A 13,372-nucleotide genomic window follows, 5' to 3' on the forward strand; every position below is an offset into this window, starting at 1 on the left:
CCTTTCAGGGAGCAATGCACAGGAAAAGACGAAACGACTGATAAGGAGGTAGGACCTAGGGGAGAAGAAAGAGCAAGTCCTGGTTTGCCCAGACCACCTTAAACTGCATTGTCCACAGCTGAGTAAAACGACTACAGGCAGGTCCCTAACTCCTATGGGAGCTATATGGATCTGAAATCTGTACCCAAATAGCTCAATACCCTCAGAAATCTTGGCAGTTTGATGGGGGTTTATGTGCATGTTGAAATCATGAAAGACCCCAGTAGTATTTATAAGAAATTCACTGCCATAGTAATGTCAACTGTTTCCACAAGATGTCACAAGACGGTAAGGATCAAGGAAGAAACTGCGCCTCTAGATATATCCCTATAGCATCACAGGACATTATGCTTCACTTCAGATATAACTTACACAGAATGGCCTCACAGAAGTTATAACCTCAAGGGAATTACACAGTTTAATAGATGTAGATTATCTGTAATAGCTAACTGTAAAACATGTTTCCTAATACAGTAATGTTGGCACTGATGCCAATGAACACATCACTGTACTATTCTTGCACTAAAGTGCTTACAACTGCTTAAGGTGCTATCTTTTATTAATAAATCAGTATTATCTGTAGGAAAGCCTTGTCCTTATGTACTGGGCAAATTCTATATAAGCTAGTAATATTCAGTTAACAAACTCCCTGTATTTTCCATCCAATATGATTCTTTATGGGTACATCCCTTTCTGCCCTAAATTCTACGTGAACTATTATCGTGTATTGCGGAAAAGCTCCTGTTCTTCCCCCTCATGCTAAGTAGCGATCAAATTAGTGGCCTAACAGAATTCTTACCAATACAAATGATCAGGCATATTGTTTGTGAAGCATACTGGAGACTTTTTATTCAAGCCACTAATGAAATGCCAACTGTGCGTCATCATTTCTGGAAGCACTAACTCACTCTCAGTGGGAGCATGGTAGCTCTGACCCAAACAGGCACAGACAAACTTCTGGAGCCAACGCTGTCAGTAGCAAAACCCCCACTGCCTTCCGCAGGCCGAGGCTGACACATCATCCATCAACACGTTACAGGCTACCTGCACAGTAGACGCACAGGGTAAATATTCCATAGGGAACGCGTTAATAATAAAGACACAGCCCCGTAATCACTTAATAGTTTACGTGTGCCCTCCACACCTCAACATACCTCTGACAAGCGTCAGGATTACCAGGCAGCGTTCCCTTTTACTGTACTACAGCAGCAAAAGAGGTATTTAGCAGCCCATAATTACAGTTTGAGTTAACGATTTTGTAGCCACTGGCCTATAATTGGAATATATATAGGATGAACCTATTTGCCATTAAAAACAAGTTCCCCGGACGCAGGTGCCAGCCTGGGGCGAAGGCCCACGCCGAGGGGCTGAGCGAGGGAAACCCCGCGGCCCTTCCCGCCTGCGCTGGGGCCGGCACCGGCCTGTGAGAAACGCGGGGCCGGAGGGGAGACTCGGCCACCCCGAGGGACATCCCGGGAACCACGGCGCGTCCCGTCCCCGCCGCGACGTCGGACGAGGGAGCAGATGGGGACGGACGCGAACTGCACCGTGGAACTTGTAGTTCTCCCGCCGAAGGAGCGGGGAGCGCGCTGCCTCATGGGAGTTGTAGTCCCGCTGGCACAGCTCGGGATTCCCCCCCCGGCGGCCGGGGACTACAGCTCCCAGCGCGCCGTGCGGCGCCGCGGCGGCGGCCGCCCATTTCTGACCGGGTTGGGGGTGAAGGGCTGGAGCCGGTCGAGGGGGGAAAGATGGCGGCGAGGTTGAGCGGCGGCGAGAACCGGCTGGTGTCGCTGCCCCTGTCGCGTATCCGCGTGATCATGAAGAGCTCGCCGGAGGTCTCCAGCATCAACCAGGACGCGCTGTTCCTCACCGCCAAAGCCACGGTACCGGCTCCCTCTTCCCCCTCCCTCTCGGCCGACCCCGCTCCTTCCCCGCCGTGCTGGGCCTGTGCCTCCCCTGAGGTACCGCTGCCTCCCCTGAGGTACCGCTGCCTCCCCTGAGGTACCGCTGCCTCCCCTGAGGTACCGCTGCCTCCCCTGAGGTACCGCTGCCTCCGGGCTGGGCTCCCTCCTCGCTCCCCTCACCGTTGCCGGGCCACCCCGGCCGCAGCCGCGCCGTGTCAGTGCCGACCTCGTCGCCGACGAGCGACCCCGATCCCACCTCTCTTCCCCTCCTACCTGTGTCTGTCAGTCGGCGGCCATCAAGCGTCGCGCTTCAGGGCTCCCGCTGTGCAAAAGCGGGGCGGGGGGTGTTTGGAGTGTCGTCCCGTCCAGCTGAGCTCCCCGAGTCTGTGAGGGATGCGGGAGGTTTTTCGTTCCACCGCTGTCAATTAGTATAAATTAGCCCGGGTGAAAATGATACCTTGCTGCTTTCTGATCCCAGCTGTCATTTGCTGGGCTGTGGAGAGTGTTGAAGAGCAGCACAGATTAAGTTGTGTACCAGAACCCAAGCCTGCAGTCCGTGCTCCAAGGAGATGCAACCATATCCTGACCTTGAGCTTTTCTGAAATTAGTGAGTCTCTGCACAGAGTGCCCAGCATACGTACAGTTCAATATGGTGCTTGTGCCTTTAAACAGGGATTAAAGAAACCTCTGCCAACTATATATGTGAATTCATAGTTTGACTGTTTGCTTTTGTTTTAACTTTTTAGGAGCTTTTTGTTCAGTATTTGGCTACATACTCCTACAAACATGGCAGAGGCAAGGAGAAGAACGCTTTAACTTACAGTGACCTGTCTCATACTGCAGAAGAGTGTGAGACCTTTCAGTTCCTTGCAGGTATCTGTAACATGATGGTAAATCCAGTACGTAATTTGGAAAATGAAATCTTGCTGTTATTGAATTGTTTTCTGAGGACACAGTTCTCCTGCTGGTCATTAATCTCCTGTATGACATACAGCTGGAACTCATAAACTACATCACTGAAAACATTTCTTTGTGAATGGGGATTTTTCTGGTACTTCAAAATTATACAAGGCTAATTAGTTATCAGCATATTGCCTTCAGTATTTCTTAAAATTCCAGCAACTCCACCTGAAAGCTTTCAGCCTATAAAACAAGATCACTGCACATCTTTATATGAGAAGTTACATGGCCCCAAAATTACACATTTAAATCTTTAAGTCTTGTTTCTCAAAGTGATTCATCATAAGGTTACTCTTTCCTTTTATATATATATATATATATATATATATATGGACGCACACGTGTGTGCACACATACACTTTTTACTGATACTTAGATTTTTGTTGTAATACTTAGCTCAAGGATATAGGTCGAGAATAAGATACCCCTAGCCCAGTCTTTCTCTGGGTTCCCTGTGGACAAACCACGTAGTTCTGCTTTGTCTCAGGTCCATCATTATTGCCCTGAACAAGTACCTTACCTTAATGCAGAAAAAACGTTTCTACAGGACATAAATGGAATAGCTGGCTTTTTGAACCTGTCCAAGGCAGTTGAGTAGTTGAGCACTCTATTTTACATCAAATAAATAAGGTACATGAGCAAATAGTAAAGACAGTTGCCAGTAATCAGTTGTAAAATGCATTCCTTATCTTTGGTTATTTGTACCCTCTTATTCTTACAGCTGTATAGGTCAGACTAACTTACCTGGTTATTCACTTAATAATGTTTTTAACAAAGCCTCTTTTTGACTTCATTTCATTAGTGATATGGATGTAACAGTATCGCTGAGGCAATGTAAGTATTCAAACTGACTACAAAAGAAACAATTTTACCTTCCAGATATCTTGCCAAAGAAGATCTTAGCTAGCAAATACCTAAAGATGCTTGAAAAAGAGAAGCGAGATGGAGAAGTGGGGGAAGATGATGAAGAGGATGAGGAGGAAGAGGATGAAGACAAAGCTGTTGATGAAGATGTTGGATCTTAAGGCCAATGGAGAATTGCTTCATAATTGATCCATTTTTTGTTGTATAAAGGATGTTATTTTTGTGACTGAGAATCCAGATGCTGGATATATTTATATACTGAGCCATCTGCTTTTGCTTTGTTTAAGAAGTTTAGAAATTGAACTTTATACTTGTTGAAGAATGGAATTCTTCCCTCAGAAACATGGTGGGGTAGGAAGAGCTAATGTAAATCTGACAGCAGAACTTGCTCAGATGATTTAAAATGACTTCATCAGACAATCATGATACAAACTTGAAATTTCTTATGGGCAGCTTTCAGTCAAAAAGCTCTTTCACCCTCTGACTAGAAGGGAGTCCTTCCCAAGCTTGTGTTTCTCCTCAGAGTGGAAGATGAAGTGAGGGGAGTTGTTTTACACAGTGTCTATTATCCTCAGGCTTCTCCCCCTTGGGGAGACAATAACTGATCAAACCCTCCCTCGGTTTTCTGGAACAGTGCCAGGGCATTAGCAGTGGACCAAGCCCATTAAAAAAGTCTTCTGTAAAAACAGCAATTTCTGTAATGCAGCCTAAATAGCCGTGTTGGCACAGAAACAGGGTAGAGGATGAGATCCATTCCAAGAGCTAATGTGGTTCTGCAGCTGTGGTGGTAAAAAGTACATGTGTTAGATAACGATGTAAATATGTACATCTAGAACCTTTTTCTCTAATGAACTCTACTTTTGCAGTTTGTCCACAGTGTTCTACCAAAATGCATATTGAAGTCTCTTAGATGTGGATTGTTGAGAATGAGCAACCCTTTTACTGTTTGAGTGACAGGGCTGGATTTTTCATTTGGTTTTGTTTTAGGTTGGGGTTTTTTTTACTATAGAAATGGTAACCGTCCTGTGTAGAACTTTATATGCAACTTTTTAAAATAAATGTTTTATATGAAAAGTGACAACTGATGCAGAGAGACTTCCTATAGTTCTTTCCAGCTTCAGTCACATACGTCATTGGCATACAAGCCTGGCATGCTTACTCTTCATCTTTCTAGGAAGGAAGGGCGACAAAAGGCTAAGTGATGCTTTGCATAGTCTTGATCAGCAATACTAACTAGATCTAGTTTGCTTTGGGAGTCTTAGCTGTGTTAACCAGCAGTCTCTGCTGATACACAGTGCTTGCACAGTGTTGCGGTCAGTCAGAGTGAGAAGTGACTAAGATCTCTCCCTGGATGTTAAGAATGCCCGTAGTGAGCATGGGCGTATTACTAAGAACAAAACCTCCCACTCCAAAAAGCTGGGCAGCGACCTGCCCTGAATCAGTCAGGAAGGGAGATGTCTCAAGTAATACCCTAATTTGGATGGCATGGTAAAGCGTTACTGGGAAACTCTATCCTCCCTGTCAGGTTAATACGAACAGCTTCTCTTGGGTTGAAGGCACAAATAACTGAACTGCTCTTAAAACACAAGGCAGAAAGCTCTAGCAACTCCATAATCTAGCACACTGCAGGTTTGTTCTAAGAAAGCAAAAATAGGGGTTAGGCAGGTAGGATCAGAGACTGGCAGAGGGGTAAAGCTACTGAGCCACACAACAAATGCTCTTATTATTTTAAAAGGTTGAAGTATGTTGCACTATAAAAAATTTTCCCAAAGTTACCATAATTCAAAATTGTATTGTATCAGGAATGCTGCAGTGAGTGCTAAGTGATGCTTTATCCCTAGAGGAGTTCCCAAGTGGGTTTGCAGAACTATACTATTGTTGAAAGGGTTGTTTTGCCTTTTTTTTAAATATTATAATTAAAAGTGCATGGAGATCTGTGGGAAACTGAGGGCTGAATGCTGTCTGGGGGGAAGGGGTTGCATGCAGTAGGGTATGTAAATTGTGTGGCATTGCTCAATAGTTGGTGGGTCTAGTACTTGCCAGCTTTTGGGGGGAAAAAACCGCTACTTGTAACTCTAGCACATGGTAATTCTGTAGCGTAAACAGGGTAGAGTGCAACAAGATAAATCAAATGATGGGGAGGGGCCATAAACCACTGGCCATCACAGCAGTTGCCTTGAAGAGTCACAGAGGAACAGCCTGATCCCAGAGCTGGCATTTCCACCATTTAACTCACTAGTACTATGGCTAAGGCCAAACAACACCTGGCCCACAGTTACGTCAGGTGGGTTACAACCGAAGAATGCAATTGCCTCAAACAGCCCCAGCATAGAAGTCTTTACGCTGGGCACATGTATTTTGAGGTAAAGACACCAGGACTCGTAAGTTTTAGGGTGCACAGGTTTATAGAAATGACAGTTCTGCTTAGTTTTGAACCTGGCGTTTTCCACCACCAATTCTGTCTTTGCAGCTGATCCAATTGTCCATTATGCAGAATCCCTCTGAAAAGGTGGGGTTTTTTTAAGCCAGTCCTGGTGGCAGGCGTAGTTTATAAGGGACAATATTGGTGACTTGGTGAAAGACGCCAAAATAACCACCAGCCCCAAGTAACTATCTGTCTCCCACCATTCATAATCTGCAGGCGCTGATCATTCCTGGATTTTGGCACTTTGGTTCAGCTGCCACTCAGCTGGTCAACGGATTGTTACTACTGACATTTGGTAGGTAACACAGAAACTCTGCTTTTAGACACTCCCAAAAAAAGAAGAAGAAAAAAAAATCCCCAACACATTCTTCAGTCGGTGCTCTATGGACTAGTACCTCATCACCCTGGGGAGGAGGAGAGTGTCTCAGAGCGATCAGCCAATGTGTCCAGGACAAAAACTGACACCACAATCCACTACATGTATGCCTGTGCTGACACAACTGGGAGAACTGCTATCCTGGGACTGAAGACAAAATGTTTTTACTGGGACATGATAGATCATGGCCAGTCCTGTGACGGTCAGCTGAAGGAGGAAATTCTGCTGCTGTGGTAAACGGCCAGTGCAGTGCTTGGCCATATCCACGTACCTGGGCTATGTTCACAGCTGGCAGAGGTGTCCCTGGTCAGAAGTAGCCCACGCCAGCAGACTGCCATGCTTCATTGTCCTGCAACCCAGCCTCATTCACAGCAGAGGGGAACGTGTCCTTTCTTGGACCTGCAGCCCAAGCAGTGGCTACGCAGCCTGAGCTGAACCAGACTGCTTGGGAAGAGACCTGGTATGAACCATGTCCTCACGCTGGCCCTGGCAGTCGCTTTCTCCCTGTAGCCAGGCTGCCAAATGATGTGGTGTGCACCTGGGGAGAAGGAGCAAGCAGAGACGATGAGTTACGAGGTCCTGGCTCTACACAACTGGTGTCTTGGAATGTCAGACAGAGGATGCGATTAGGAGGGAAAGCAGAAGAAGGAAAAATCCAGCTGGGGGTGGTTAGGTGGAGGAGCCGTGCTCTTTAAGGAAGGACAACCACAAGGAAAGACAGAAGGATGAATCACTCCTACGAGTGTTTCTCCTTGCTGTACCCTGATTACCCCCTCCACACACCCCTGATGGTGCTTTATTTCCTGTCAGCTTCCCCCTCCTGTCACACTTAGAGTCTGTCTACAGCAAAACTGATACAGATATCGAGAGACACCCATGTATGCGGTGTCCATGCCCAGGTGTTGCCTCTGTGAGGAGAGGCCGGGGCTGCCCCGTGCCAGACACAGACGGTTCCAGCCGCTCCCAACTGGCTCCAACGGCCCCACCGCAGGACACAGCTGAGCCCCTCAGCCAAGATGGGGGAAAACAGGTTCCAGAAAGGGCCGAAGGTGCCACAGGCAGAGGAAGAGGAGGAGGGAACAGCAGCAGACGGACCCCCAGGCCGCAGGAGGGTGGCCTCAGCCCCGTGAGCCTTCTCATCCTGTTTTCTCCCTCTTGTCCTGGTGAGGAGAAGGAGTGAGGAGCTGGGGGCACGGCTGGCCCCAAGGTAAGGCCCCCACAACCAGAAATGCCAAACCAGCACCTTAAGGCTACACACGAGAAGAATACATTTCAAGTGACATCAGACATGCAAACAGACTAACCAAATAAGATTTCAAGTGACATATCCCAGGCCGCTTGCAGCATACCTTTGTCTCTTTCAGTAAAACAAAAGCCACATACACAAGCTATTACAAAGCTCCAGCTACAAACCACATCATTTAACGTGAACTTCCTCAGGCTGGTCCAAAAGTGACTGAGGAGCCTCCAAACAAAACAAAGCACAGCACACAGCCTGCGTCTTACCCTACAACTGGGTAATTTGCCTAGCATCCACTGAACTCTATAGCTAAAATGACTGGGAAAGCAAGAAAAAGCGTTTGTCTCAGACTTCTCCCTTTACAGCTCAGGGTTTTCTTCCCCACCAGCACCAAGCTCTCCATTGCTGCCGAAGGTCTCAAGATGATGCACAGCTTGGGCCTCTGTGTTCCTTCTGCTTTGCCACAACTGCCCCTGCTGACTTTGAAGGACTTTTTATTCCTCCGGCCAACCTTTCAGGCAAGGAGCTTACTGCTCACGGACCGTGCATCAAAACCGTGAGTACTTCAACCACCATGGCCTGGGCTGACACAGCTTCTTCCTACATCCAAGAACAACCTTCCTTCAGGTACTGGAAAGCTGTGATCAAGTCCCTATCTATTCGTATTTAGTATGGGAAACTTCACTATGAACAGTTAAATCTCAACAAAATGACAGGCATCCTAAACAGGGGGTTGTAGTAGAAAGCAGCCAGCTTTGCTTACGAGACACATTGCTTTTTCTTTTTTTAGTTTTCAAAGTTTGCAGTTGAATTGCTGAAATGTTCCTGCACTGCAGGGAAGCCAGCTGCAAGGCAGGAAGCTGGTGGTACTACTAGGGGTATCTCAGCCCGTTTAAGGTGTTCAGGGATTTTAGACAGTGGAACACAGGCCAGGGTACACTTCCCAGGATAAATCTATTATAGATTTTATTTTTTTTTTCCTACAATACTAGCTTGTGAGATCCTTCTCTCCCAGCCAAGGCTGCTCAAAGGAGATGAAGCTTCCTAAATTACAAAAGAACTGTGCTTACCAAGTATAAATTACCAATTTCATCCCTCTTTGAAGTTTCCTGTGGGATGATGAACATATTCTGTCAATTAGTGAGGCCACAAGAACTTGAACACCCTTCTGGGTTCATTCAACCAGGGTCCTTGAGGACTTCAAGAGCTGCAAAAATTTGCCACAGCCATCTCCAAGGCCTTGCATCTGCCAAAGCTTGTTGCCATCAAAACCAGTTAAGTGGTATTTGTTTTCCCCAAGAGCTTAACACAGAGCAAAACCATGTCCGATTCAAAGTAGTATTTCAAAAACAAGGGAAAAAACAAAGCTCTGCCTGAAATGGAAGAGACAGCTATGACTTTATTTCATATTACTGAATAAAACTAATCTGTTTTTGCAGGGTTAGGCTCCCAACAGGAGCTCCTCAGCATACTTGCAATTCTTTTTGACACCATCCTTCACTTGATGCTTTATATTAAACACTAAATGCTTACTTTTCTATTTAAAAATTGATTGCTGTAGATACTCACTCAGAAAGCAACAAAAGGTAGGATTTCAGGCAAGCGGTTTCCAAAAATGCTGACCTTCCATAAATAATTTCAGGATTATAACTTGTAAGACACTCAGTTAAAACCAACACATATTGCCTCTGGAAATCTGGGCACAGAGCAGGTGAGTGCCCAAAGAAACACCTGAAATGCACCTAAGCAGTATAATACAAGAGAGGGTGATGGGACTAGGAGAACTTTTGGGCTCTCAGGCAACAGAGGTCTTCTCTCTTACCACAAAATAAGCCTCCAGACCAGCACATTGACATTTGGATTACGATTTGATAGAGGAGAATTTGGTATAGCGTAAGGATCTCTGCTCCAGTACAATCTCCCATCTGCCACTGGGGCTTTTAACAACTGGTTCTGAGCTACAGACTGAAGTGATCAATGATTTTAGATCACATTCTGACCTCTGGCAGAGAGAAAAACACAGCACCAATGCTGAAAAATAACTGCTATTTGCATAGTACACAGGGACTTTTTACCCATCCCATCTCCCAGGATTTCTCTATTTAGTGGCATTCAGCAGCTCCCCACTCATGAGATGTCCTCCCACTGCTCTTCTCTACTCACTATGGAAAATTATTTAGGCCATGAATACGTCCCGTTGCGTGCTCTCACAGTGCAAAAGTAACTGCAGAAAACAGCCAAATTAAAAAGACATCAAACAGAAACTTGTAAAGATGAAGAATTTTATTTTATTGACATACTATGAGGCAAAACAAAATTGACACCATACAAAATAACTTTATAAAATATCATTCACATCATTATTTTGTCAGGAATTACAGCATTCTGAGCTTGTTACAAGTCGTATGTTTTGAGGTGAAAAACACTACACTAAATCTTTAGTATTAGTTGTATATATACAGTAAGAAACCAAAACAGAAACTGTTAGGTTTTTCATGAGTTTATTGCAAAAGTAGTGCAAACTATTTACCTTGCAAGCTGTAAAACAAACTTGGAAAAGGACCCACCTAAGCTTAAAAACATGACAATAAATGCTCAATTTCACAGCCTTTGAAGCTTCCTTCAACAGTTCTCAACAAAGAAATTCCCCATCTCTGCACATGTTTAGATTTTTACTGACTCGGAAACGAAGAAGTAGATGATGCACCCACACTAGCAAGCGGCCAGAAAGCAGGATGGATCCTGCTCTGACACAGGGCGCAACTCTTACCAAAGCCGGCATTCGGGCAATTTGGCACACAGCGTGGCCGAGCCCATGTCCTGCCGCTTCTCTATCACCCCCAAAACATTGACCAACAGGGCCAGTTTGGTTTTCCTCCATTAATAAGCTGCCCCTCTCCACACTCGTATTTGAGAAAAGAGTCAAGAAAGCAGTACGAGCGAAAAAAAAAAATTAAAAAAATTAAGAATTAGGAACATGTATTGTCTGTTTTAGAAATATAGTATCCTTTTCCCGAAGTCTATGTAAAGCATATTTCCTTGTGATCCCCCTCCCCCTTGTGTACACACTGCAGGGCAAATCCCATCCCGAACTACTGCGTGAAATCAAGGAAGGATACTACATTCTACGAGATCAATAGAAAACAACGGTCTACAATGCTACCAGGGTCCCCCAAAGCAAAACAGGTAGCTAGTAATCTACTAAAAAAAATAATAAAAGCAAACACATGCTACATGAAAAATGTTAAAGGAACAAAATGCAGCATATTCAGGCTCTTTTTTTTTTTTTTCTTGAGGTACCTATATAAATATTACCTTCTGCCCAAAGTACTATTTGTTTTGTTAAAAAACTAAAGTCCTTATCATGAGCCAATTGCAGGGCATACATTATTATTGAGAAAGTGCAACCATGCTGATAATTTATATGCAGCATATTAAAGGATGATTAGGCTTTAGAAAATATAGCTTAAGTATAGACCTGATGGAGCAGTTTTATAAAAAACACTTAACAGAGGCATTTTCCTTTTGTTCGAGTCTCTCTGCAGCAGAAAGCCTTAGGAAACAGCTTTGAAGTCGTGCCATGATGGAATGTCAGCACTTTTACAATTCCATATATAGATTTTTCTTTAACATTTAAACTAAATACCATTTTACAGAAAAGATTCCCCCTCTGTATTAGGTACTGGTAAAAAGTCAATTTTTTTTTTTTTTTAAACCTTCAAAAAATGATAGTATATCACAACTTAAAATTTTCCAAAAAGGAATTATCTTTAAGTAAAAAAGGTTCACATAGTAGAAAAACCTTACACATAGTTGTAAACTGTCACATACAAAACTGTGGAAAAGTCACTGACATTTTATTCCCCTACCCTTACACATGTATCCCTTCATTTTATATATACACATGCACACACACACACAAAATTGTGTACTGTATGTGTGTGTATATATGCATATATAGATAGATACAAACAGAGATGTATATATTTAGGGTCGGGATCATATATTTCAAAAAATTCTTTATTGGGTATTTCTCTTTGCCTAGGTCTGCTGTGATTCTGTACATTTTATGACTTGATACACTGAAAAATATTTTAAAATTTGCTAAAACTATGTTTTGTGGCTTTTTTTTTTTACACTTTGTGGTTAAAATTCATTTGCTGTTTTTAATTAAGAATATGACTTTTGATTGTTATGCACTGGGAAAAAACACAAAGGCACAAAGAATAAAACTCAAATACAATATTGTTGTCTCTGAACAATAAACCCAGAGGTTTTGGTTTGCAGAATGCCGCCTCCGAAGAGGTCAGTCATCACACAGTTTGGTCGCTTTTGCCAATCTCATCGACAATTTGAGTAAATAGCACCCAACTGTTTAAATGAGGTAGATCCAAATCGAAAAAAAGAAAGCTGGGTCCCCAACACTTTATTTGCCTCTATTTAAAATGTTTTAAGGATTATATGTCAGTCATAAGAAGTGGAAATGATGGCACTATCTGAAGCAAGCACAGAACTCAAGAACAGCTCTTTTTCAATGTAAATATAAGTGTTAAATTGCAATCCTCCTTCAGGCAGAGATATCCTAGCAGGGGGAGGGAGGAGAATATGTTAAAAAAAAAAACAAAAAAGTTGATATTTGTGAAAGCCTGTTTTTGGTAGACTGCCAGAGAAATGCCCGAGAGCCCAGTTTCTGTAGAGCAACAGTTGACAGCCAGTGCCTAAAGAGCTCAGTCACAGTATTACAGATCTACAAGTTTCCCTTTATTTCTCAGGTGAGAAGACTTCCTTTTCTACTAGTTTAGCTTTATAGGAACATCCTACTCTCATTAAACAGTATTTTTGCATACTCTTGAGAAAAATTCTGACAAATTTATCATTTTGTTAAGGCTTAATTTAAAGTGGCATCGCCACACAGCATCATGCAAACTACTTTAGCAAGATACATACAATGTATTTAAACTACACATACCTACATGAAACCTCATCGTTTGAGTAACATAAAGCGACACAATTTATGTAGTAAATTCTAAAATGGCATTGATGCATTAAAAAAAAAACAAACATATCAATTCAGGGTATTTCTGTGTCCGCTTTTTGTATTACAAGTGCTACTCTTACCCAAACAGCACTACATCATTTATATATTGCAAGCACAAGACAGTTTAATACAGATGCAACACACATACAAATTAGTCAACATACATTTAGTACCACTTGAAATGAGGCCCTTAACATCTTTTTTTTATTTTTTTTTTCTTTCAAAAAAATAGCAAACTTTAAATCGTCATAAAAACATTTTGATTCAAGGGAACATTTACAATATGAAATTTCTCAATTGGTTTTTGGTTCTTTTTAAGTTATTTTATAAAAATAAAAAAAATTTGAAAACTATTAAACAAAAGATTAAAACCTTAAGAGATATCAGTTAAATCTGCAATGTACCAAAATTAAGGAAAAAAAAAAATAATATGGATTTAATCAATACATTCTGTTTTCCATCTCACCCTCCCAAGATCAAGTTAACCACTTTGCTGCACAGAAATCTAGGACTGGATCTTTATTTA

The 13,372-nt window shown here is 43.1% G+C and overlaps 2 protein-coding genes across 5 annotated transcripts in view; one reads left to right on the forward strand and one right to left on the reverse strand.

Moving 5' to 3' along the window:
* The first annotated feature begins 1,723 nt into the window (after positions 1 to 1,723).
* CHRAC1 (chromatin accessibility complex subunit 1) lies at positions 1,724 to 4,861 on the forward strand. Its single transcript, XM_075024033.1, has 3 exons — positions 1,724 to 1,922; positions 2,690 to 2,816; positions 3,783 to 4,861. Exons 1-3 carry the CDS (start codon positions 1,788 to 1,790, stop codon positions 3,926 to 3,928), a joined length of 408 nt encoding a protein of 135 aa, XP_074880134.1. The 5' UTR covers positions 1,724 to 1,787; the 3' UTR covers positions 3,929 to 4,861.
* A 2,009-nt stretch (positions 4,862 to 6,870) lies between these two features.
* AGO2 (argonaute RISC catalytic component 2) overlaps positions 6,871 to 13,372 on the reverse strand; it is a 70,160-nt gene continuing 63,658 nt past the window's right edge. For 2 of the 4 annotated variants that reach the window (XM_075024027.1, XM_075024026.1), the window contains exon 19: positions 6,871 to 7,106. In XM_075024027.1, the coding sequence (XP_074880128.1) occupies positions 6,986 to 7,106 (121 nt within the window). In that variant the 3' untranslated portion in view covers positions 6,871 to 6,985. The remainder of the gene's footprint in view (positions 7,107 to 13,372) is intronic. The other 2 variants (XM_075024030.1, XM_075024031.1) reach the window with 1 other exon arrangement.

This window comes from Buteo buteo, chromosome 3 (genome assembly GCF_964188355.1).
Source record: "Buteo buteo chromosome 3, bButBut1.hap1.1, whole genome shotgun sequence".
NCBI lineage: Eukaryota > Metazoa > Chordata > Aves > Accipitriformes > Accipitridae > Buteo > Buteo buteo.

Bases quoted from the DNA above. Each gene is read 5' to 3' on its own strand.
- CHRAC1 (XM_075024033.1), top strand. From the start codon at position 1,788: ATGGCGGCGAGGTTGAGCGGCGGCGAGAACCGGCTGGTGTCGCTGCCC. The intron at 1,923-2,689 runs GTACCGGCTCCC...TTAACTTTTTAG, and splicing joins TCCTCACCGCCAAAGCCACG to GAGCTTTTTGTTCAGTATTT. The intron at 2,817-3,782 runs GTATCTGTAACA...TTTACCTTCCAG, and splicing joins GACCTTTCAGTTCCTTGCAG to ATATCTTGCCAAAGAAGATC.